The sequence below is a fragment of the Sarcophilus harrisii genome, chromosome 3 (assembly GCF_902635505.1).
Source record: "Sarcophilus harrisii chromosome 3, mSarHar1.11, whole genome shotgun sequence".
Classification (NCBI taxonomy): Eukaryota; Metazoa; Chordata; class Mammalia; order Dasyuromorphia; family Dasyuridae; genus Sarcophilus; species Sarcophilus harrisii.
In genome coordinates this window covers 216,360,754-216,384,488 of record NC_045428.1, presented here as the reverse complement: position 1 = coordinate 216,384,488, position 23,735 = coordinate 216,360,754, and the positions used below count along the sequence as shown (strand labels likewise).

General features: G+C 32.7%; 1 protein-coding gene across 2 annotated transcripts in view; it reads left to right on the top strand.

The window, feature by feature from the left end:
- Positions 1-23,437, top strand: part of ASMT (acetylserotonin O-methyltransferase) — a 28,546-nt gene extending 5,109 nt beyond the window's left edge. Inside the window, exons 3-8 of one of the 2 annotated variants that reach the window (XM_012546121.3) lie at positions 2,336-2,465; positions 6,331-6,399; positions 8,027-8,145; positions 10,377-10,517; positions 18,494-18,616; positions 22,083-23,437. In XM_012546121.3, coding sequence (XP_012401575.1) covers positions 2,336-2,465; positions 6,331-6,399; positions 8,027-8,145; positions 10,377-10,517; positions 18,494-18,616; positions 22,083-22,294 — 794 coding nt within the window. In that variant the 3' untranslated portion in view covers positions 22,295-23,437. The remainder of the gene's footprint in view (positions 1-2,335; positions 2,466-6,330; positions 6,400-8,026; positions 8,146-10,376; positions 10,518-18,493; positions 18,617-22,082) is intronic. The other variant, XM_023500366.2, reaches the window with a different exon arrangement.
- The last annotated feature ends 298 nt before the right edge of the window (positions 23,438-23,735 follow it).

Here is a 23,735-nt window from a genome sequence, read left to right as displayed (position 1 = left end):
AACATGAAAACTCTTAGGAACTTCATTGCTAAAATTTTTTTAAAGGTTGTTTTTTTTTGGGGGGGGGGTTACTTCCAGTGCATTTTCTAATGATGTTCAAAGATCAACATTTTGTTGATTTTTTTGGGATGTTTCAGAACACTGAGTCCCTTTATAAATTGTTTTGCTCCCTAGATGAGTTCTCTTACATTAAATGGTGAATATATTGATGACAATTTTTCAAATACTCCTATTTAAGTCTTACCCTCTTACTGACTTATTGTGTAGACAAATTTAGGCATATAGATGCTCCTCTTCTGCTCTGAGGAATAGTATCAAAGGATCAATAATTCTCTTTATCTTTTTGTTAGCTCTAAATTCCCAGCAACGATAGCATTTTTGATAACACATCTCAGTGTTAAACTTATCTCTATAACTATATCCCTAATAAATACCTAAACTCCATTCAGTAAAATGAGTACAACAAATGCTGATGGTTTAGAAAGAAAAAAAAAACATTTAGAACAGAAAGGTAAGCAAAAATATTCAGAGAAAAAGGCTTGAGTTTCCCATTAGCGGGTGATAGAATAGAAAGAAGGTCAGGTAGGTGTCACAGTGGATAGTGTCAGAACTAGAGTCAGGAAGATTCATCTAATTTTCATATTTGGCCCCAAACACTTAAACACTGTTTGCCTCAATTTTCTCATCTGTAAAATGAGTAGGAGAAGGAAACAGCAAAACTCTCCAGGATTCTTGCTAAGAAAATTCCAGATGGGGTCACAAGGAACTATATATGACTGGAAAAACTATTGAACAAAAAGAAGAAAAAGTAATTACAAAATCGCCACTTTTTCCGGAGTATTTTAGCTCATGGCTTCTGCCCCAATGCACATCATCCTGATTAGTACAAGCAGCCTCACTCAGAGTCCTAGCCCTTTTCTTTTTGATAAACTCCCCTCTCCAGACTTCCTTTATGTAAGACCCTTATAGTTTATTTGTTACCCAAACTTAGCAAATTTTCCAAAGCCACTTAGAGCTTTGGACTATTATTCTTCATTCTTTACTGCTTTCTTTATGATTCATTCAAAGAACCTAATTTGAATCTCATAAAGAGATCACCTGGTGAGGCTGAATTTCTATAGTTAATGTAACAACTTATTATCCCATCTCTTTTCTGTGATTAGGTCTGTGAAAAAATCAATTCCCTTACACTTGCATCAAAGGTTCTTCTACCAGTTCTGTTTCTTGATAGGACCATAGAATTTTATAACTAGAAAAGACCTCAGACATCATCTAAACCAAATAGAAACAGGGGACACCAAACTGTACATAAAGATGTCTGTGGACATATTGACATAGAAAATGACATATTAAAATAATCTATGTTTTATTTTATTTTAGTAAATATGCATATCACTTTATATAGATTTTCTATAGTTCTATGTCATAGACTTGACTGTTGCTATCCAGAAGACTTGTGCTATCTGTAAGACTTAAGGATATTTTTTTCTGTCTTTGAAATATTTTATACCATTATTAAATATTTCACTGCTGACACTTTATTCAGAAAAATATTGTTTGTTCCTAATTTTAATTTTTTATCTCTGTTACTTTTATTTTCATGATAAAACACCATCTTTATTCTTGAGGTGACTCATTTCACTTTTTAAAAAAGGTTTTTATAAAATAAAAAAGTTAAATTCATGAGTTTAATGTTTATACATTTACTTTCTCCCTTCTTAGTAAATCAAATTAATCAGATATATTTTTCCTACTAAATGCAAAAAAAGCATACTGGTTGATGCTAAATTATCTTATTCTTTTATACAATATCAGATTGCTATTTGAGATAATCTAAATGGTCAAAGAGATAATGGGCTCAATACACTTATGATGATGATAAAGAAAATAACTTTTCCAAAGCAATCTCAATAGACTTTGGACAGAAATTCCATCTGCATTCAGGGAAAAAAAAAAAAAAAAAACTAAGGAGACTGAATGTAAATCAGCACATGTTATGTTCACTTCTTTTTTCTGTTTTTTTCTTTTTTTATCTCTTCCATGGTTTTTCCCTTTTATATTGATTTTACTATTCTACCATGATTCATAAAGTAATGTGCATTAAAATAAATTAATTCAGGGCAGCTAGGTGGTGCAATGGATAGAGCATCAGCCCTGAAGTCAGGAAGACTTGAGTTCATATTTGGTCTCAGACACTTAACACTTCCTAGGTGTCTGACCCTGGGCAAGTTACTTATCCCCAAATGCCTCAGCAAATAAATAGATAAAATAAAATAAAATAAATTTACTAGAAAAAAAGAAAGAAAAAATGAAAATAATTTTGTTTTCTTTTCAGCTTTATATCAAAACACAAAACTTGCCTCCTTGTATCTCACCAAGTCTGGCCCTAAAACTCAGTACAACATGTTACTTTATATGTCCAAAACTACTTACTCATGCTGGAATCATTTAACTGAAGCCATAAGGTAAAGTAGTAGGATGTTTCAAATAGTGATGGTTTATTCTCTGATGTTTTATTCAGACTTGTTTGGCAACACTTGAAAAATAAGAAAAATTACTAGATTTATTTCAAACATAACCTGTTTAATTAACCTGAAGTTGATTTAAAGGAATAGTTTATCTTCTTTTAGAGTGGCACTTGGTGGAATTCAATAAAACAACACCAGAAGAACAGGACACAATTAAAAATAGAAACATCTATGTGATCCATCAATATTTGGAAAGCTTGTTAATGGAGATGAGTGATGATTTAGATAACCTAAAATAGGGCAAGGAGTGTATATATGGGTATTTTAATGCTTTTATATATGTACCTAAGTCATGTAATAATAGTATGTAAGACTCTGTTTCAGGAAAACCTGAGTTCAAATTCCACTTCAGACATATAATAGTTGTATGATTATAAGCAAATCATTTAATCTCTTTCCTCTTAGATTAAATTTTCTTATCTACACAATGGAATAATAGGGTCATTATGAGGATCAAATGAGATAACATATATAAAGCATTTTTCAAACTTTAAAGTACTTTATAAACTTCAATTGTTCTAATTCTGACTAATTTTATCAGTTATTTTTGAATGTAATGGTTTCATAGGAAAACTTACTTAGATGTCTCATCATATTATGGAGGTGAGCCATGGATTCTCAAAAATTATGCCAGCAAAGAATAATACCTGGCATACCATTACTTTGTAAAAACTTCAGCTATAGTTCTTATAACTGATGGAGTCTTGATTCAGGAACAGTCTACTTATATACAGAGAAGTAACTTGCTATTAGTTGATGAATTCTTTGACTACTGCAGCACTTGAAACAAATGAAAATATAAATTATCTTCCAGTGCTTCTGCTTCTGGAATGATAATAGAAAAGAGGTAGAAAAAGGGTCAGAGACCACAATAAAAGTAAAGAAAATATTCTAAGCCATTTATATATTTTAATATAACAGTTGGTACTCTACTTGTGAATTTTGTCCCATGACCAAGGGGATAGGAAACTGCAGAACCTGAATAATAATAATCTTGACATTGTCAATATAAATGAAAAAAAAAGTAGGAAATTGTAGCATTGAAGAATGGATCTCAGCTTTTCACTGTAGAGGCAAATAAAGGAAGTGACTAATAGAATAGAATTTTTGGTGTGCCTAAAGATAAGAATTCATGGATTCTTGGTCATCTTATATTGTAAATACACAATGAGTATTTGCAGAAAGTTCACCATGAAAAATAACAGCATATGAACTAATATCTTTTGCAGAGGATGAAAAGGTAAAGAAAGACTATGAAGAACTTTATAAAATCTGCCATATAAAGTCAACATATATACTTTGATATTATCTGGATTCAAAGAAAAGGCAGGAATAGGAAAGGATGGTAAGAAATATTTTGGAAAACAGGAATGTACAAGTAAGGAGAATGGAAGGAAAGAGAAAGTCTAAAGATTGGTAGACTATGTAACAACCTCACACTTACATGTGATTAATACCTTCTTCCAAAAAATCATTGGTAAGTAAAGGATATTGTGGAGGACAAAATAACGTCACAAACAAAAACCAATTATATGTTTTAATTATTTTTGTAATTTTGAACTTGACAAGCACTAATATCATGAATATTTTAATACAAAAAAGACAGAAAAAAGATAATTATATATGAAACTATAAATCTCCAAGAATATAATAAATTAAGCATGTTAATTCCATAGCTGTCTTACTTGTCTGTGTTTCCCTCTGAACCTCCTGTCTATTAATGATGCTAATTTGAGTGTATGTGCACAATTGTAGCCCAGGTATGGTATTGGATACTGGCTCACTGATGAAAGTAACATCATCTTCCTGTATACCACCCAATCTGGAACCTTCACTTACTTCAGTTTTCTCAGAGATGGCTCACTCACCCCAGCTTTCTTGATACTAGCAATTCTTGGAGTTTTTCCTAAAATGAGACTGACCTCAGTCACCTCTTCTTGACTATAATTCACACCTTCTCAGGGTGGTAGGAGCATTCCTGTTGGGTACAATTTTAGTACTCAAAATAGTAACTTCTGACCCCCCCAATAATATGCTTTCTAGTTACACAGAATCACAATGATACCACTGACTCAAACATAAATCATTTATTAAATTATAATGAAAAGCCAGTAATAATTATAATAATCAAATGGAATATTAAACAGTAATTATGAATAAAAGGCAAACAAAAATAATCAAAATATCACAACTATTCAATAGAAGGCAAAAACAGGTCATGATCAAGACATCACAGTCTACCTATAAATCTCGGTCATAGTCTCTCAGGAATGTATGTAATGTCCATGTGGGAGAGTGAGCATACACTTATACAAATCTGGGAGGAAGGGACATGAGAGGGAAAAAAACATATGTCTTAGGGTATCCCACAATTCTGAAATGCAGACTTGAAATCCTTGGTCCCTTCAGGAACACTCTTCATCACATGAAACCACTTCTCTGCTAGCTGTTTTCCTTCTGATCATTTTTTTTCTCTTTTGAGCCAAAACTTCTCTTTTGTTTTCAAACTGGTAAGAGTTCCCAATCTCTCAGAGACTAAAACGAACCTAAAAATCCCTTTATTTAGCAAACATTTGACAAGTAGAAGGAGATGACAAAGACATTCTATTACCAGTTTATAATATAAAAAAGTTTATAATATAAATTTATCTGTAAAATGTTATGGAAAAATGATTATTAATGATGAGCAATATATATATATATATATTTATATATTTATTTAAAAAGCAGTGGAGAATAAAACCAATAGAAACTAAGTTTGTAGAAAGACTAAGCTGAACAAGTTGTCCTTAGAGCATTAAAAGATAAAAATGGAAGGAGGGCAATAAGCAGGAAAAAATGAAAAACATTTGCAGAAATTTTTTTCAAGTTGTATTTTTTCCCTTCATCAAAGAGATTAGAATCATCATACTTGGACTCTTAATTTCACCAACCTACTTTTGCTTATCATGGGTATATAAATGGCTTTACAAAGAACAAAGAACTAGACCAAGTATACACAAAGGAGATCTACGTGGAGTTAACACAATTGTGAAGTTATTATGAGACTGATTTACAAGTTATCTCAAAGAAGGGAACATTCCAATGACACAGGAAAATGTCAGACTTCATTAATGCTTTAAAAAAAGCAACCAAAAAATCTATTATTTAATAGTCCTGCTTTCCTAACTACATATAGTTTAAAAGAAAATAATTTTCACACATTAAAGAAATCTTTATTGAGGGCATTAGGAATATGTCGTTTTCACACACAATATTACACAATACAGTGCATCTTTCTTATCATACAATTTTGAGAAGTCACAGATAATACAACAGTCTTCTTTGCTTATTGTCGATTAATTTAAAAAAAATGTTTAATAGAGCAATGTTAAAGGGTTCTCTTTCAATAATAAATCTTCCACTCATACATCACAATTATTCAAGAAAGCTTAAAAGATATGGCAATGGAGATCACTAGTTCTCTTTTCATAAATATTACATGATGGGTTAAATCAGAAGTATGTTGGCCAAAGATTTTCATGATAGTAATGGAGATGAGTCTTCCATGGCATTTCATCCATCTTATATTTTCTTAAGATTTCTCTTAAGAATATCTTTCAACTTGTTTTTTAGTGTCCTCTTATTGAATTTCTTTCTTGGCTCAATTTGAAGAATAATGCTTGTTAAGTTCTACAGTTGGGACTTTATATTTATAAGCTCATTAAGAAAGGATTTATATGTACTCAGGACTCTGGGACATGTAGTAATATGCTGATGCTCAGTAAGTACATATAAGTAATAATAGCTTTTTCTCTCTCAGGGAAGGAAAAAATCAATATATGAGGACATTTGGTATCCCATCAGATGATCTTTTTGAAGCTATCTACAGGTAAAATGAACCTCTCTGATATTCTGTTCTCTTTAACAGAGAGAATTTTTCTGTTCTCTTATAATTACTATAGGAGAGAATACATAGGAATAAAAATTCAAAGTGAAGCTGAGATTTGTGATTATCCAACTAATTTCAGCAATGCTCATAGCCAATATATATAGTTCAGATCTATGGAGTTTAAAATTATCCAACTTACAATAAAAAAAATTGAGGCAGTGCTCTGAATCAATAGCACTTTATTAAGTCCATGATTCCCTTTAATGAAGTGGACCCCATATCTTTCTTGTGATCTGGGATGCCTCTGGGTTCTCAGTACATTGTTTATATGGGGTGTGATACTCAGAAAAAAAAAAAAAAACAAAAGACACATGGTAAAACAGAGAATCTTATTGGTTTATAGACCTTGCTCTTGAGAGCCAAAAATGAGATTTCAGCTGAAAAAACTGATATATCAGCAGAGTATTCATAGGTTGAGTGAAGCACAGGGCTTCTCCACTGAAAAATCATCACAAAATGGTCATAAGATGGTCACCTGCTCATGAGAGTACTCAAGAGAGAGTAGTCTGGAAGTACAAAAATAAGTTGCAAAGATGCATCCCACCCATGGGTTTCAACATGGAATTTGCAAAACAAGATGCAGATATCTTTGTCAGATTTTTTTGTGATTGCTTAGGTGAGCTTCATAACTGGTAAACAAGTAGTGAACTTACATTAAAGTCTGAGGCCCATTATAAAGGCCATAAAAGCCTACTCTTTATAAGAACCCTATCTAATGATATCCCTATATGATTTGTATAAAATATCAAACTGACTGATACTGATTGGAATATTTTAGGAGTCCAAATGAATCATTTCTCACAGATGATCTCAAATCATATTTGTGCCCTGAGTCATTGCAATATGAATATTTATGCCAATTAAATCCCTAATCACTTCATTTTGAGGGTACAGACACAATCAAAGATCTAAGTAAATAACTAAGACACTAGATATCTCATTTTATGATGAATAATTTATATATATTCCTTTTGTTTTGATGTATAGATTCATCATCAGTATTTGAATAATGCTTTGATATTAAACTTCTATGAAAGTATTTTAGTCATTTGTTGAAATGGAAATAAACTCTCTTCACTGTTAATAAATGTGTTTCATTATATAAAACTCAGGAGAAAGTACAAAAGGTTTATTGGATCATAAGATTTAATAAGAATTTAAAAAATGAATTTTCAGGAAAAAATGATTAAGGTTTATTTCCTAAGCTAGACAAAAATCCATTCCATTACTGATATCCTGTTTTTTAAAGACATTATTTAGAGATTGCCTTTTATCACTTTTCATAGTGATATATACAGTATTTAATGTCTTTTTTCTTTTTCTTCTTATGTGATTTCATAAATACAGTGCATGGCAGTCCTGAAAAGGAACATCCTTATTGTTGGGAGGCTTAGAGAATTGGATTGGGAATTGAGAAATTAAGTGATTTACCTAGCATAACATAACTTAAATTGTTAGAGATGATACTCGAACCTAGGTTTTTCTTACTCCAAGAGTGTCTCTCTAATCATTATTTCATACTTTCTCTTGATTTAACATGTAATAAAAATATTATTTCAACTGCTAGGTCAGAGGAAGAACTGATAAAATTCATGCATGGCCTGCATGAGATTTGGAGTATAAATGGCAGATATGTGATTACTGCATTTGATCTTTCCTCCTTCCCTCTCATTTATGATCTTGGCGGTAAGTATTAGCTAAAGAATTAGGAATTGTTTCAAATATTCTAGATAAGTTCTAAGAACCAAGGACTTTCATGGAGGTGATTAAAAATTGTACATGAGGATTAGAATGATGCTGTGAAGCGTATATATAACTCTTGTTACGTGCCAGGCACTATGTGAAGGGTCTCCCACAGTAACCCCACTGTATCACCAGCTGTCTCTGGAAGGCAAGAAGAGGTAAGTTCCTTCTAGTTTGAAATCTAGGGCTTCAAAAAGGCAATCATTTCTAAATTCCTAATTTCCAAACATTTCCTCTACAGTGTTGGCTCATTTATTAAGAATTTTAGACAGGGTAATGTGAATTGTTAAGTGGCTTGAATCTAGAGCCTATTTTTGAATCCTATAGACTATATTTGAATCCTAGGCCTCAGTTTCCACTTAGCATCAGTCTACATGGACAGCTTGAACAATATGGCACCTAAGGCCCCTTTCAGGTTTAAACTCTATGTTCCTTTAATAGTTTGCCTCAAGTCTTAGGCAAAATCCATGAGAGGTTTTTGGTACCTCAGGGATTCAGGTTGGTGCATAAGAATTTGAGTACTAGAGACAATAAAATAGCCAGTTGGATGTATCATTGTGAAAGTAGACACGAGGGTCAGCAAAAAGCCAAAGCATAATGGTCTGTCTGTATAACCTTGGGCAAATAGTTGAAATCTTTCAAGGGTAAAATGAGGTGTTTGGACTAGCTGAGCTCTGGTATTCCTTCCAACTAAATACTATTGATACGCAGTATTAGGAATAGGGTTGAAAAGTTAGGATAGAAGCCTCCCTGAAGCCTCTGTAGTACCAGCAGCCAGAAGGGAAAAGGTTTTGTTCAGTTTTAAAATAAAGCAGAGTAGGGTTTCTTGCTCAACTCCTCAGTGTCTGGCCAACTTCAACAACCTAAATTTGAAGGTCTCTCAATGATCCACTGCTAACATTTGTCAGTGTCTATATCTTTTGGCCAAATAACCTAGGGACTTAGAATCTGATTTTCTCACTCCTCCATAAAACCTGAATGGAGTGAGAGTGGGGAGCAACATGGAACAGCGAATTCTTGTCTTTGTCTTTCTATTCCTTGTACCTATTACAATGCCTAGCACTTAAGTGATATCTAATAAATGGTGGAAAGTGAATTAGCCTTACATGCATTCAGGAGACCTTGATATGAACTTAGGTTCTCACTGCTTAACTAACTTTGTTAACATGGGCACACTTCCCTTATGCTCATTGAGTTTTTGTTTCCTAATCTGTAAAATAGTTATAATATGATTTGCACTGCACAACTCATAAGTTTGTTTTGAGGAAAGTGCTTTTTGATATATTAACATGAACTTTTGTCTTCTGAGTATGCAGAAACTCAGTTTAGGAAGTTAGGAAGTTAGGAAAATAGGCTGAAATCAATTCAATTAAAAAAAAATTGACAGACATTATTAAGCACCTATTGCATACAATTAAGTATTATGGACTAGATTAGATTATGGAAACTCAAAACTAAAAAGTAAATACACATAAAACATAACTCTGTCCTTGACTTTAAAATCTAGTAAAAGGAATGATACATGTACATGAGTAATTATACTACCAGTTAGAAAATGACTGTATAGCAAGTGGGGTGGGATAATATACAAACAGAATAAGCTCAGAAATTCAAGTGAGAAGGACTTATTTATAGTTTTGGATATCACTACAAGCATTATGTATTCTATGGTACATAGGAAGAATATCTGTGTATAACTCTAAGAATTTGGGTTTGAATTCCAACTCTGATGGGTACTTACATATGTGGTCTTGAGTAACTCAAATTTCCCAGGCTCAGTTTTCTTATCTGAAAAATAAATGTAATTGAATTAGATGACCTCTGAGGTCTCTTAATGCTCTAAATCTATAACTTACAAGGTGGCATCTGTGGAAGATTCTGAAAAAAAAGAGAACATTAGACAGAGATGGGGTGGCACTAGGAAGTACTTGGAGAAAAGGAAATCTTCTGAATCCTGGAGCTAGTGAAAAATTAAATAATCAATCTCCCCCCCCCCCAAAAAAAAAAACAAGCCTCAAAACAATCAAAATGCCATTAGCAAAAGGGAGAAGGTGAAGATCCTGACAACTAGTATTATGAATGAAAGGCCCCTGGAGTTGATTGATTAGTCATATCTGTGCAGCTGATGTGACCTGCAACTTTAGCTGGGATTCTTCCTCTATTTTTGTTTTGAGGTTGTTCAGGTGCCCTAGCCAAGGAATGTATCACCATATATCCTGAATGCCAAGTGACAATATTTGAAAAGGAAGAAGTGGTACAAGTGGCAAAGAAGCATTTTTCATTCCTAGAAAATCCCCGGATCCGTTTCCACATAGGTACGTCTGGATGTGGTGTTGTAGTCCACAAGGAAAATGGTATTGTTCAAGGGATAAGTTTTTAAAATTTTTTTTAGTAAAATACATTTGAAGTAATATATGACCAAAGTATTTAAATATATAAGGAAACATATCCATCATTTGTCAAAGCCCTTCATTTTTCAGAAAAGGAAACTGAAATCCACACAATTAATTAGATGCAACCCAGGTCTCTGACTACAGAGCCAGTACTCCTGACCTTAAACCAAGTTTGTCTCTCTTTGAGGTTTTTCTATTTTATCCTAGAGGTAATAGGGAGCCATGAAGATTTGATTTTTCTTGATATATTTGAAAGGTTTTACTATCCTATTCTCCACCTGTAATGACCTCAATATGACTTTTCTCAACCTGAAAAAGGAAGACTCTCTGGGGAAGCTTCATTGTAGCTCAAATCTTCCTTTCCAGTTTGAACATCAGCTAGGAATCTTCCATTCCTTTTTCCCTTTTCCTCTCTTCCTTAACTAGCATGAATTAGCAACACATCCCAGGTCCAGCTTCTTACTTCTTTCTCCCAAATGCCTGTTTTTACTGGATCCATATAGGAATCTTATAAAAGCTCAACAGACTTTAAGAGGAGGTGCCTCATTCTCTCAAAGAAAAGGGACACAGTGCTGGACACTGGCCCTAAGTGTCCAGCAGACCTAATATGTTCCTGACTGATCATCATATTTTAAGCACATGCCCTTCATAAAACTGATTTTTTATATGGTGTTATGTGTTTCATATTTCCTTGTCGTGGACTACTGGCATTCAGAACCTTCCCAAATTTATAGTAAGACACCACTACATACACCTTGATGGTATCTTTTGAGGAAAAACAAACAAGCAATTAGAACTGCACAAAATAATGATAACCTGGGTAGAATATAAGGTCCTTTTAGGAAGGGACTCTTTGACCTTGTCTCTCTATTTCCTGAACCTGGGTACAGTGCCTTGAATATGATAAAGGGTTATTAAATACTTATTGGATTAAATTGACCTTCAAAACATTTTAAACAAATTTACAGTCTCCTAGAAGTTATTAGCAACACCACCTGTAAAGATTCTAGGGGATATCATAAATCCAGATATCAGAAGAAAAAAAAAAAAACTAGATCATGTGCTTAAGATCTGAGTGATATTCAGAAAGTCTAGGACTTCTTATATAATTTTTTAAAAAAATCTACATTGTTGTTTTATGTGATTTTCTTTTGTCTTTCATAATTGTATAATAGCACAAAATGAAACAAATATATTGTATGGGATATTGGGAGGGATAATGGCATGGTTACAAGCTGGACTAAGAAGTATTTTTCATTATTTTATACTGAAAGATCAAGCTCAAAACATAAATGGATATTGAATTGAAAACTTTCCCTTATCATTAATCATCAGATCCTGACTTTTCAGTTTTGAAATTATGACTCAAGGGACAAATACAAATATAATAATTTAAATTTATATGATATTTTGAGGTTTCTAAAAATACTTTCCTTGCAACAGCCATGTGAAAGTAGTTTAAATATTATTTTAACTATTTTACAGGTGAGGAAACATGATACAATGAAAAGAGCACTGAATTTTGAATCCAATGGTCTAGATTGGTGTCTCTTTTGCTACTTGCTGGTCAAGTGACTCATTTACTATGGACCTTAATTTCCTCACCTGTAAAAAAAAGAGGGTGTACTAATTAATTTCTAAGGTCTCTTCCAGTGCTAAACTTATGAATATTTTATTTCATGTATATTCATAAAAGCCTTCCTAAATAATTTACCAAAGGTCTCATGGCTAATGGATGATCTAGTAAGTATGTATAAACTATATGAATTTTTGCCTACATTTAGAAGTTGGGATATAAGTTCCTCTTTTTGTATCCCTGGAGCTCAGCACAATAATTGGTACATACTAGGCACTTATTAAATGTTTATTTATTGATTGATCATTCTGACCTGGGGTCCTTTGAGCTAAATATATCCTAAAATCTCTTCTGGTAGGCCAAAGACTTGCTAAAGAATGTGATCTACCTCTATCAACATGTGTTAGGAGTACTAGCAAAGACTATTGGCTACTAAACCAACTCTATTAGATAAATAAAAGTTGATTTTTATTGTTCCTTAACTTTTTAAACAAACTTCAACCTTCTTCTGCCTTTTTCTCAAATTAATTACATTTTCTCCCTAACCTATTCTGATTTAAAAACACAGGCAGTAGTGTCTTTAGACTAAATACTAAAGAATTTGAAAATATTAGTTGAATTATATCAAAATGGAAATTTGTTGAGAAATGACAGGAGAGTGTTTTAATGAAAATTTGCTCTTTTCTTTTTCCCTACCTTTACTTACCAAAAGCCTAAAAATGTTTCTTCTTTTTAATTCCTGGCCCTTTGGCATTTTCATGTTAACCAGGAGTTTCAGTGGGCAAGATAAATAATGTGAGAATTTCCCATTACTGAGTATGTCTATGTCCCTCTGTTTTGAAATAAAATTCAGTTGAGTTTATATCAGTCTCCCTGGCCATCACTTTCTTCTTTTCTTCCTATGGGAAAATGAAGTATCATCCAGAGAACACACCTAATGTGCTAAAGATTATAAAGTGTCCTTTTATTTTTTTTTAATTTGTCAAAATCTCATTATTTATTTATTTTTAATATTCATTTTAAATTTTTTGGGTTTTGAATTATTTCCCTTCCAATATCTCTCATCCCATCCATTCAGAGCTGACTTAAAAGATCAATAGTACATTTGAAATTATGCAAAATATGTCATATTAACCAGGCACGTAGCAAAAAAGAAATAAAGAAAGTGAAAAATATTATGCTTGATATATTGTCTCCATTGGAGGTATTTTTCATCATAGTCCTTTGGAATTATTTTGAACCATTGGATCAGAAATAGCTAATCATTCATTCTTGATGATTGTATAATATTGCTGTTATGGAACAAAATGTTCTCATGGTTCTGCTCACTTCACTTTGCTTTAGTTTACATAAGTCTTCCAAGGTTTTTCTGAAACCACCCTAATCATCATTGCTTATTGCATAATAGTATTCCATCACAATCATGTACCTCAATTTGTTCAGTCATTCCCCAGTTGATGGACATCCCCAATTCTTTGCTACCACAAAAAGAGCTACTATAAATATATATTTTTTTTTTACATATAGGTCCTTTTCTTTTTTGTTTGATCTTTTAGGAATACATTCCTAGTAGTGGTATTGCTGAATCAAAAGATATACAGAATTTTATAGTCCTTTGGTTTTCATTCTGAATTGTTTTCTAGCATGGTTGAATCAATTCACAGCTCCACTAATAGTTCATTAGTATTGCCACTTTTCGCATCCCCTCTAGCACTTGTCATTTTCCTTTTGTCATATTATTATTTGATAGGTATAAGATATTATCTTAGAGCTGTTTTAATTTGTATTTCTCTAATCAATAAGATTTAGAGCCTTTTCTATATGCTTATAGAAAAATTTGACTTCTCCTTATGAAAACTGCATGCTTTGACCATTTATCAATTGGGGAATGACTCGTATTTTTATAAATTTGACTCAATTCCTTATATATTTTAAAAATGAGATTTTTGCTGTAAATTTTTTCTCCAGTCTTCTGCATTCTTTCTTATCTTGGCAACATTGATTTTAAATTTAATATAATCAAAGTTATCCATTTTATATCCCATGATCTTCTCTATCTCTTATTCAGTCATAAATTCTTCCCTTATTCATAGATTTGTAAAATTTTCCATGCTCTCCTAATTTTTTATAACACCATTTATGGCTAAGTCATTCATCTATTTTTACATTATCTTGGTATAAGTTTGTGAGATATTGTTCTGTGCCTAGTTTGTGCCAAAATGTTTTTCAATATGTAAAATAGTAAGTTCTTACCCCCTCCTTCAAGCTTGGACTTTTTGTTCATTAAATAGTCAATTATTATGGTCATTTGCTATATTTATTATGTACCCAATCTATCCCACAGATCTAACACTTGTTAGCCAGTACCTGTTTGTTTTGATGATCATTGGCTTATAATATAGTTTGAAATCTGATTTTACTAGGTCACTTTCCTTCACATTATTTTCTATTAATTCCCATGATGTGCTTGACCTTTTAATCTTCAAGATGAATTTTTTCCCTAACTGTATAAAATTCTTTGATATGTTTGATTTGTAAGGCACTGAATAAGTAATTAATCTAGGTTGAATTGTTCATTTTTATTACATTGACTCCACCCTACGCATAAGCCAACAATTCTTAAACTGTTTACATTTGTCTTTATTTCTTTGAAAGTGTTTTGTAATTGTGTTTTTATAGCTCCTAGATTTGTTATTAGGTAGATTCCCAAGTATTTTATATTGTCTGTAGTAATTTCTTTCTTTTTTCTACTAAATTTATTTATTGCTAATACACATTACTTTATGAATCATATAGGGAGAGAAAAATCAGAGCAAAAGGAAAAACCATGGGAGAGATAAGGAAATAGAAAAAAGAAGTGACTAAAGCATATGTTGATTTACATTCAGTCTTCTTAGTTCTTTTTCTGGTTGCACATGGCATTTTCTGTCCAAAGTTTATTGGGATTGCTTTGGATCACTGAACCACTGAGAAGAACAAAGCCTTTCATAGTTGATCATCTCATTTTCTTGCTACTATTGGGTACAATGTATTCCTGGTTCTACTTGTTTCATTCAGCATCAGATCATTTCCTGGCCTTTTTAAAATCAGCTTGTTCATTTCTTATAGAACAATAATATTCCATTATCTTCATATACCAACTTGCTCAGTCATTCCCCAAATGATGGGCACCTACTCATTTTCCAATTCTTTGATCTACAAAAAGAGCTGCTACAAACATTTTTTGCACATGTGAGTATTTTTCCCTCCTTTAGGATTTCCTTGGGAATACAGCAGTAGTATTGCTGAGTCAAAGGGTATGCACAGTTTTATAATGGACATAGTTCCAGATTGCTTGTCTGAATGGTTGGATCATTTCACAATTCCACCAACAATACATTAGCGTCTCAATTTTCCTACATCCCCTCCAACATTCATCAGTATTTCTGTCATCTTAGCCAATCTGAATGATGTACATTAGAGTTCATAGTTATTTATTTCAATCTCTTCTTGTTGGACCTTCTGGGTAATATATAGAAATGCTGATGTATTATATGGGTTTATTTTATATGCTGCAAATTTTCAAAAGTTGTTACTTGTTTCAATTACTTTTTTAGTTGACTCTCTTAGGATTCTTTAAATGTTCCATCATATTATCTGCAAAGAATGGTAGTTTTGTTTCCTCATTGCCTATTCTAATTCCTTCATTTTCCTCCCTCTTATTGCTATTGCTAACATTTTTAGTTTAATACTGAACAATAGTGGTAATAATGGAAATCTTTATTTCACCTTTGTATCCAAGTTACAAATAATACTTGCTTATGCTTATGCTTTTAATTTGCTTTATTTTCCTCAATCTTTTTTTTTATATTTCCAAAAACATGTAAAGATAGTTCTCAACATTCATTTTTTTAAAAGATTTTGTGTTCTAAATTTTTTCTCCCTCCCTCCTTTACCTCTACTTTTCCCAAGACAGAAAGCAATCTTATATAGGTCATACATGTACAATTGTTTTAAACACATTGACATATTTGTCATGTTATACAAGAAAAATAAGACCAAAAGGGAAAAAAACACAACAAAATATTAAGCCAATAAACAAACAAAAAAAAACAATAAAAATCCTATCCTTTGGTTCACATTTAATATCTATAGTTCTCTCTCTGGATGCCAATGGCATTTTCCATTCTAAGTTTATTAGAATTGTCTTGGATCACTGCATTGCTGAGAAGAGCTAAGTTTAATTATTGTTGATCATCTCATATTCTTGCTGTTACTGTGTACAATGTTCTCCTGGTTTTGCTCACTTCACTCAGCACCTTACTGATGTTTTTAGATAGATATTGTTTATCATTTTAAGGAAAGCTCCATTTATTCCATGCTTTCTCATATTTTTAATAGGAATGTGTGTTGTATTTTGGCAAAAGCTTTTTTTGACTATTTGAAAAATATTAATCATTTTTGTTGGTTCTTCATTAATATGATCAATTATGCTGATAGTTTTTTTTTAATATTGAAACAGGCCTGTATTCTTGGTATAAATTCCATTGTTTGTAGCATATGATTTTTGTGATAGATTGCTATAATTTTCTTACTACTATTTTATTTAAAATTTTTGCCAGTGTTCATCAGAGAAATTGTTTATAGTTCTCCCCTCTGTTTTTGCTCTAATTTTAAACATCCTTTTTAGCTTTTCCAGGAATTATTATTTATTTAATTATATTTAATTCCCTTATATTTAATTCCCATTTTTTTCCTTGAGGCTTTGCTTGTAGTTGTGTCTTGAGCTTCATTGTCATGGAAGTAGCTTTTTATGATTTTTGTTGTTTACTCATTATCCATCCCTTTCTTGACTTTCAACTGTATTTTAAAGCTGGGCTCTGCTATCAGGGTTAAGGGGGCATTGTCCAGAGCTAGAAGTTTTTTGTGCTGCTGTTTTCAGAGCTTTTTCTGGGATTCTGTAAGTTTTTGGTACTTTCAAGAATTTATATTTTAGGTATAGGGGATCCCATGACCATAGACCCAGTTTTCATGTTTCTGGATGTCTTTTCTAATGAAGGCAGTATTTTGGGATATAAATACATTTACATTTTCATAATTTTGTGTGTTCAGATGCTGTCAAAGAGCCATATACTAAATCACCATTTTAGGACTTTTGTGCTGTTTAATGTCATCAGATTTTATTTAATCTAATTTAAAATTTTTTCAAATGGATTCCTTTATTTAAGAACACTAGGAAGTACATTCCTTCTAGAAACTGAGCTAGTGTTTAAGAAATCATTGAAAAGCAGCCCAGTATATGGTACGGTGGACAGGATACAGGGCTAGAAACAATGAATAATGTTGCTTAATTTCTTATTACTTAAATTTTCTTTCCCATAAAATTAGGGGAGTTCTGGGATTTAAAAATGTCTAGATTCCCTTCTAGTTCAAGAGTCCTTTGGGTCTTTATGGTTCTCTCTGAAGAGTTACTGAAATTGAATACTTGACTTTTCCTCACAGCAAAAGATTCAGTACATAACATACAACCAACACTGTAACAGATCTACTTAATATGGTGGGAATTGTTTGCTTTGAGTAATATAAAAGGTTGTTTGGTTATTTATGTATGATATTCTTGATATGAGGGATGTGTAAATCATGCTTGTAATTTGTACTTTTGTGATTGTACTTTTTGGAAACTTCTGTTTTAGATAAATGATTTAAGTTCAAGTTCTGACGGATATTTTATTTCATGACATTTTCCAGGGGTTTTCTGTCCTTAAGGAAAAATAGCCTGTTCTAGAACTTTAATTAGTGCAGGATGACTGGGGCTTTCCTTCAGCTTATTGAAACAAAGGACATCACTAGAAATGCCCTGCAATTTAGCTCTTTATAAGCTTCCTTCTTCCCTGTGACCACACTTCATGTGAACTTTTTATGACCGAGTCCCACCCCCAGCTATGGGACTTTGCCTCAGGATACAGTTCTCTCTCCTTCACCTCATTAGCAGTGTCTAGTCCTTGAACAAAGTAAATATTGTGGTATAATGTGTTTTTTCTCATTCTGGAAATAGCAGTACCCCAAGTAATCTCTCTCTTCCAACTGCCTCCTCTTTGCATAAGGTGCGGAAAATCCTTAGTTACAACTCTGACCTTCACATTGCCAATTGCTTTATTATTGTTCAGTGTTTTCAAATGTATTTATTTATTGAGAGTTTTGACTTTGCCTCAGCTTAACAAAAGGCTCTATTTCCCATGTGTCCTTGCAGCTGCTCTAACATAGGATTCTTTGGCATAGTTCAGGTTTATCCAAATGGAATTGAATTCTTGGATGATGTCAGGTCATTTGCTTTTTATTTCAGGGGATTTTTTCAGAGATCCCATTCCTGAAGCTGATCTGTATATTTTGGCCAGGATCCTTCATGATTGGGCAGATAATAAATGCATACAATTGCTAAAAAACATCCACCATGCCTGTAGACCAGGTACGTATGTATTGTTTGTTTTCAGTATTGTGAACTAAGACACATTTATTTTTGTATACTTCTGGTGTTGTTTAATCATTCATTTGTGTCCAATTTTTAATGACTCTGTGGATAATATTGTCCATGGGGTTTTCTTGGGAAAGACACTATAGTGCTTTACAATTTCTTCTTCCAGTGCATTAAAGCTTAATTTGGCTTAATTAATTAAAACAAAAGATAAACTGCTCAGGGTTGCACAACTAGTGAGTGTATGAGGTTGGATTTGAACTCACATTTTCCTGACTCCAGGCCTAATACTCTATTTACTCTATTTAAGCACCTAAACTGCCTCCTGCCCCTTCTCCGGCCTCCCAGCATGATGAAACTGAGGCCCAAAGAGAAATGACTTGACTGAGTCAATTAAATTATTTAAATGGTGGTAAAAATAAAAATTCAAGGAGTGAAATAATTTGCTCTTGAGGAATTTAAACTCTTTTAGGGAGACAAGTACATATGTAAGTATATATGCATCAAGCCATTTATCTTCTCAGTCAAACATGAAAGTGGTATCTTCTAAATCCCCAGGACCAGATGGATTTACATGTGAATTCTGCCAAACATTTAAAGAACAATTAGCCCCAATGCTATATAAGCTATTTGAAAAAATAGGGAATGAAGGAGTCCTGCCAAATTCCTTTTATGACACAGACATGGTACTGATACCTAAACCAGGTAGGTTGAAAACAGAGAAAGAAAATTATAGACCAATCTCCCTAATGAATATTGATGCTAAAATCTTAAATAAAATATTAGCAAAAGTGGTATCTTCTAGATCTCCTCTAAATGATACATACAGAGTAAATAGCTGATTGCTTTGGTGATGTGAGTTGGAGACTGCCTTCATTTAAATGATCTCTTTCACTGATTTCACTGAAATATAAGGCATTTGGGGCCATTCTTTAAAGAACTATGCATTAAAAGTTGTGGTTTTTCTTTGTTAATGGAAATATCTTTATTCCTGCAAACATTTTCTCAATCTAACAGCACTTCTCTGGTCTTTCTGGTATTCTTTTTTTTAATAGTACTTTATTTTTTCCCTCAGTTACATGTCAAGAAAAATTTTTAGTATCCATTCAAAAATATTTTAGTAATAGCTTTTTATTTCCAAAATACATGCAGATAATTGTCAACATCCCTTGCAAAACCTTATATTCCAAATTTTTGCCCTTCCTTCTCCCCCTCTAGATAGCAAGTACTCCAATATAGATTAAACATGTGAAATTCTTCTAAATATATTTCCACATTTATAGTTAGTATTCATTTTTTAAAAAGATTTTGAATTTCAATTTTTTTTCTCCTCCCCTGGCTCCATGCTTCTGAAGATGGTAGGCAGTAGGATATAGTTTATAGATGTACTATCATGTAAAGTGTATTTCCATATTAGTTACTGTAATATTCTTCTCTAAAATGTAATCTTCTCTGTTGAGGTCTCATTGGGGTCTCTGGAGGCAGTCCTCCCCTCAATTCAGCAATCACTCCAAATGCAGCCAGGTATTAAAGTCCAAATCCTTTATTGTCTCTTTCCAAGTCTTGTCTCCTTTCCTGGGGCCCAGTTAGCTTTCTTAGAGACCTTCTGTAGTCTTGTTTCCGAGAGCTTGAGCTCTGGCTACTCAATCTCCCTGACTGATTCCTGGTCGAGGCTCCTAGTTTATATATGCTCTCTTAAAGGTGTGAATCTTGTAGAACTGTAGTAAGTACTAAGTACATGTACTGAGCTAGAGAACTGTTAAGTACCACGCTAAATTAGATAACTATTGTCTCTAGCAATTCCACTGACTTAGCACCTTGTTTCAAGTTCTAGCCCCTAAAAGTTGTGAAAGAAGAAACATATCAAAAGATGAAAAAAAAACATGACAAAGAATAAGTAAAGTGAAAATAAAATTCTTCAATCTGCAGAGTCCATCTGTTCTTTACCTGGTCATATGGATAGCATTTTCCTTCATGAGTCTTTTGTACTTGTCCTACTGGTATTTTTATATCTAATTTTCAATAAGGTCAAGTGACTAATGAGTTCATATTTCTCCATTTGCATTTTTCTCCTCTGAAGCAATTAAAATTATTTAATAAAACAAAAATGTAATGTAATATTGCATAATGTAATAAAATTAAAAAGATGATTGTACATGAAAATGTAAGTATACTATATGCAACTTGCTATTTCTTTTAAATATACAACAAAATTATCATGTAATTTTTTTCCTTTTTTTTTTCTTCTCTCCCCTGTATCCCTTAGAGATGGCCAACATTAGACACAAATGAAAAATTATCTATACATACTTCCATTATCACTTAGTTCTCTGGATGCATATGCTTCTTTCTTCATATGTGCTTTATAGTTAATATCCTTATTATTGTTAAATCTAGATCTTCATATCTGGGAATTCAGAGGCTACTAAAGAGCCTTATCTTATAATTGATTAACATTGACATGATCCATTTCTAACTTGGGTCAGTTCACCCCTCCTTAGGCTACTTAGAAGTCCTTCCTTCCCAACCCTGGAAGCTCACCATGTTAATGCCAAACCAAGTGCAAACATTCAATTGGCTTATTAGCCCACTGCAGCTGAGAGCTCTTGAGCACAAAAGATAGCTTGTTTGTAGCATTAGAGGGAGAAAGTAAAAAAATTTCCCAGTTGGTAGAGGGGAGGAACAAAAAAATAAAGAGAGAGAAGAGGCCTTTTGAGAGGAAGACTGCTAAAAAGGCTAAAGAGGCTTCTCTTCTTTTGAATGAAGAAAGTAAGACTTAGAAAGAAAGAAGTTAAGTGACTTGTCAAATATTACTTATATAAGTTGTAGAGTCAAGATTTCTACTCCGGTTTTGTGGCTCCAAATTCTCCATTTGTCGAATTCCTCCCTGACAGCTTAGGAATTCAAATTTCTAAGACCCTTAATGCAAAGTTAAAGCACAAGGAAGAGATAACATTGTGTCTTCTCACCAAATAAAAAGGTCCAAGGTCCAAAGCAGATGCTGGAACTGGGAAATCAGAGACAGTACATTCTGTCTCTGAGTACACTAACATATAATGGCACAAGGATTGAACCACCACATATGCTAATCTTCATGGACACAGTGACATAGGATCTGTGACATAGGATTAGTTGACATAGGGGAGAGTTGACCTGAAGCAGATATGTCTCTAGACAGAACTGATTACCTTGGGCAATATACCCTTGCTGTATTGCTGAATGAAAGTAGAGCTAAGGCCCAGAGGATACTAAATGCACATTGCTTTATTTTCATGCTGAAAGGAACTTGGTATTTTCACTGCATACAGACTTACAATATGATCTCTCTGATCATTTGAAAATAGTCCCTGCATATTTCCTATGGCCAAACCCTAAACTGGGCCTACTGAAGGAGAAAGCACCTATTTTAGTCTTTTGTTTCTGGTTTGGTTAAACTAATACTTATTTTGTTTCTTTCTAGGCTGTGGTGTTTTAGTAGTTGAAACCCTTTTGGCTGAAGATAAAAGGGGACCTTTGACAAGTCAGCTATATTCTTTGAACATGTTGGTACAGACTGAAGGAAAGGAAAGAACTCCAACAGAGTACCACAAGATCCTCACTCAGGCTGGTTTTCAAAATTTTCAGTTCAAGAAAACTGGAAAAATATATGATGCAATTTTAGCCAGGAAATAATTATTTCCTATCCCACAACTATTAATATAAAAAATAATTTGATTAGTCTTAGTGAACATACAATATAATCTACAAACTACTTAGTGAATAATGGCAAGTCACTCTAGGAATCAAATTCTTCCTTCCAAAATGAAAGAATATCATATAGTATTCTTATATGATAGATTCTCAGAGTTGGAAGAGAAGATAGATGTCATCTAGATCAATCCTTACCTGGAGAATGGAAAGCACCATTCTTAATAGACAGCTATTAATTCTTAAATATATCCTCTTACCTATCTTTCCTTTACCTCCCAACCAGACAGATAGATAAAAGGAGATTTGAAGGTATCATTGAAAATAGTGGATTATGGATATCTAGAGTTGGAAGGCCTCAGAGGTCACCCAGTTCAATGCATACCTGAATAAGAATCCTTTGTACAAGATATCAGAGAAGTCATTCAATTTTTTACCATAAGACCCTGAGTGAGGGGAAACCCATTATCTCCAAAGACAGTTCATTACATTTTTAGTTTGCTCTGACTGTTTGGGAATCTGGTCTTTCATTTATTTTACCCTCTTCTCATATTCTTTTATGTAACATCTTTTGTGGCTCAAGTCTCTCATTTGTAAAACAATCTTAATTCATTGAATAAAGGTAGATTAAAGATGTTATGAGTTCTTTTCCCCACCTCAATTCTACTTCTACAAACAGAAGAGAAAATTAAGGCATATTTCAAAGAAAACTTACCAAAAATATATGCTGAATGTGTAAAGGGAGATCTTTTATCCAGAAATCAGGAATAGCCAATTTGAATAAAGAAGTACAAGTAGAAGAAACAGTGAAGGGTGACAATATAATATACAGATATTAACTTCTGGCCATAATGTCTAGTTCTTTATTTTACAGATGCAGAAACATAAGATGAGAGAATAAATGACATTTCCAAGATCACAGAGATTGTACATGGCCAAGACAGGATTTGAACTATGATCCTTATCACTCCAAATCTAGCAATCTCTCCACTGTTCTACTTAGTTAGGAGTAGAAGGATAGAGAACAATCAATGAGCATTTTTAAATATGTGTCATCTGATAGATACTGTATTAATCATATTATAAATACAAAGAATTAAATATTTACTCTCAAAAAATTTATAGTCTTTTTATTAATAAACAGGTATTTATTTTTCCAAATACATATAAAGATAGTTCTCAATATTTATTGTTGTAAAATTTTATGTTTTAAATTTTTCTCCCTTCTTTCCTTACCTTCCCCCTCTGCATGATAGCAAGCAATATGATATAAGTTAAATATATGCAATCCTTTATAACATTTTTCCATATATATTATGTTGTATAGAAAAAATCAGAACAGAAGGAAAAAAAAAAGAGAAAGAAAATAACAAACAAGCATAAAGGTGAAAAACTATGCTTTTTTTCCATATTCAGTAAGCATAAA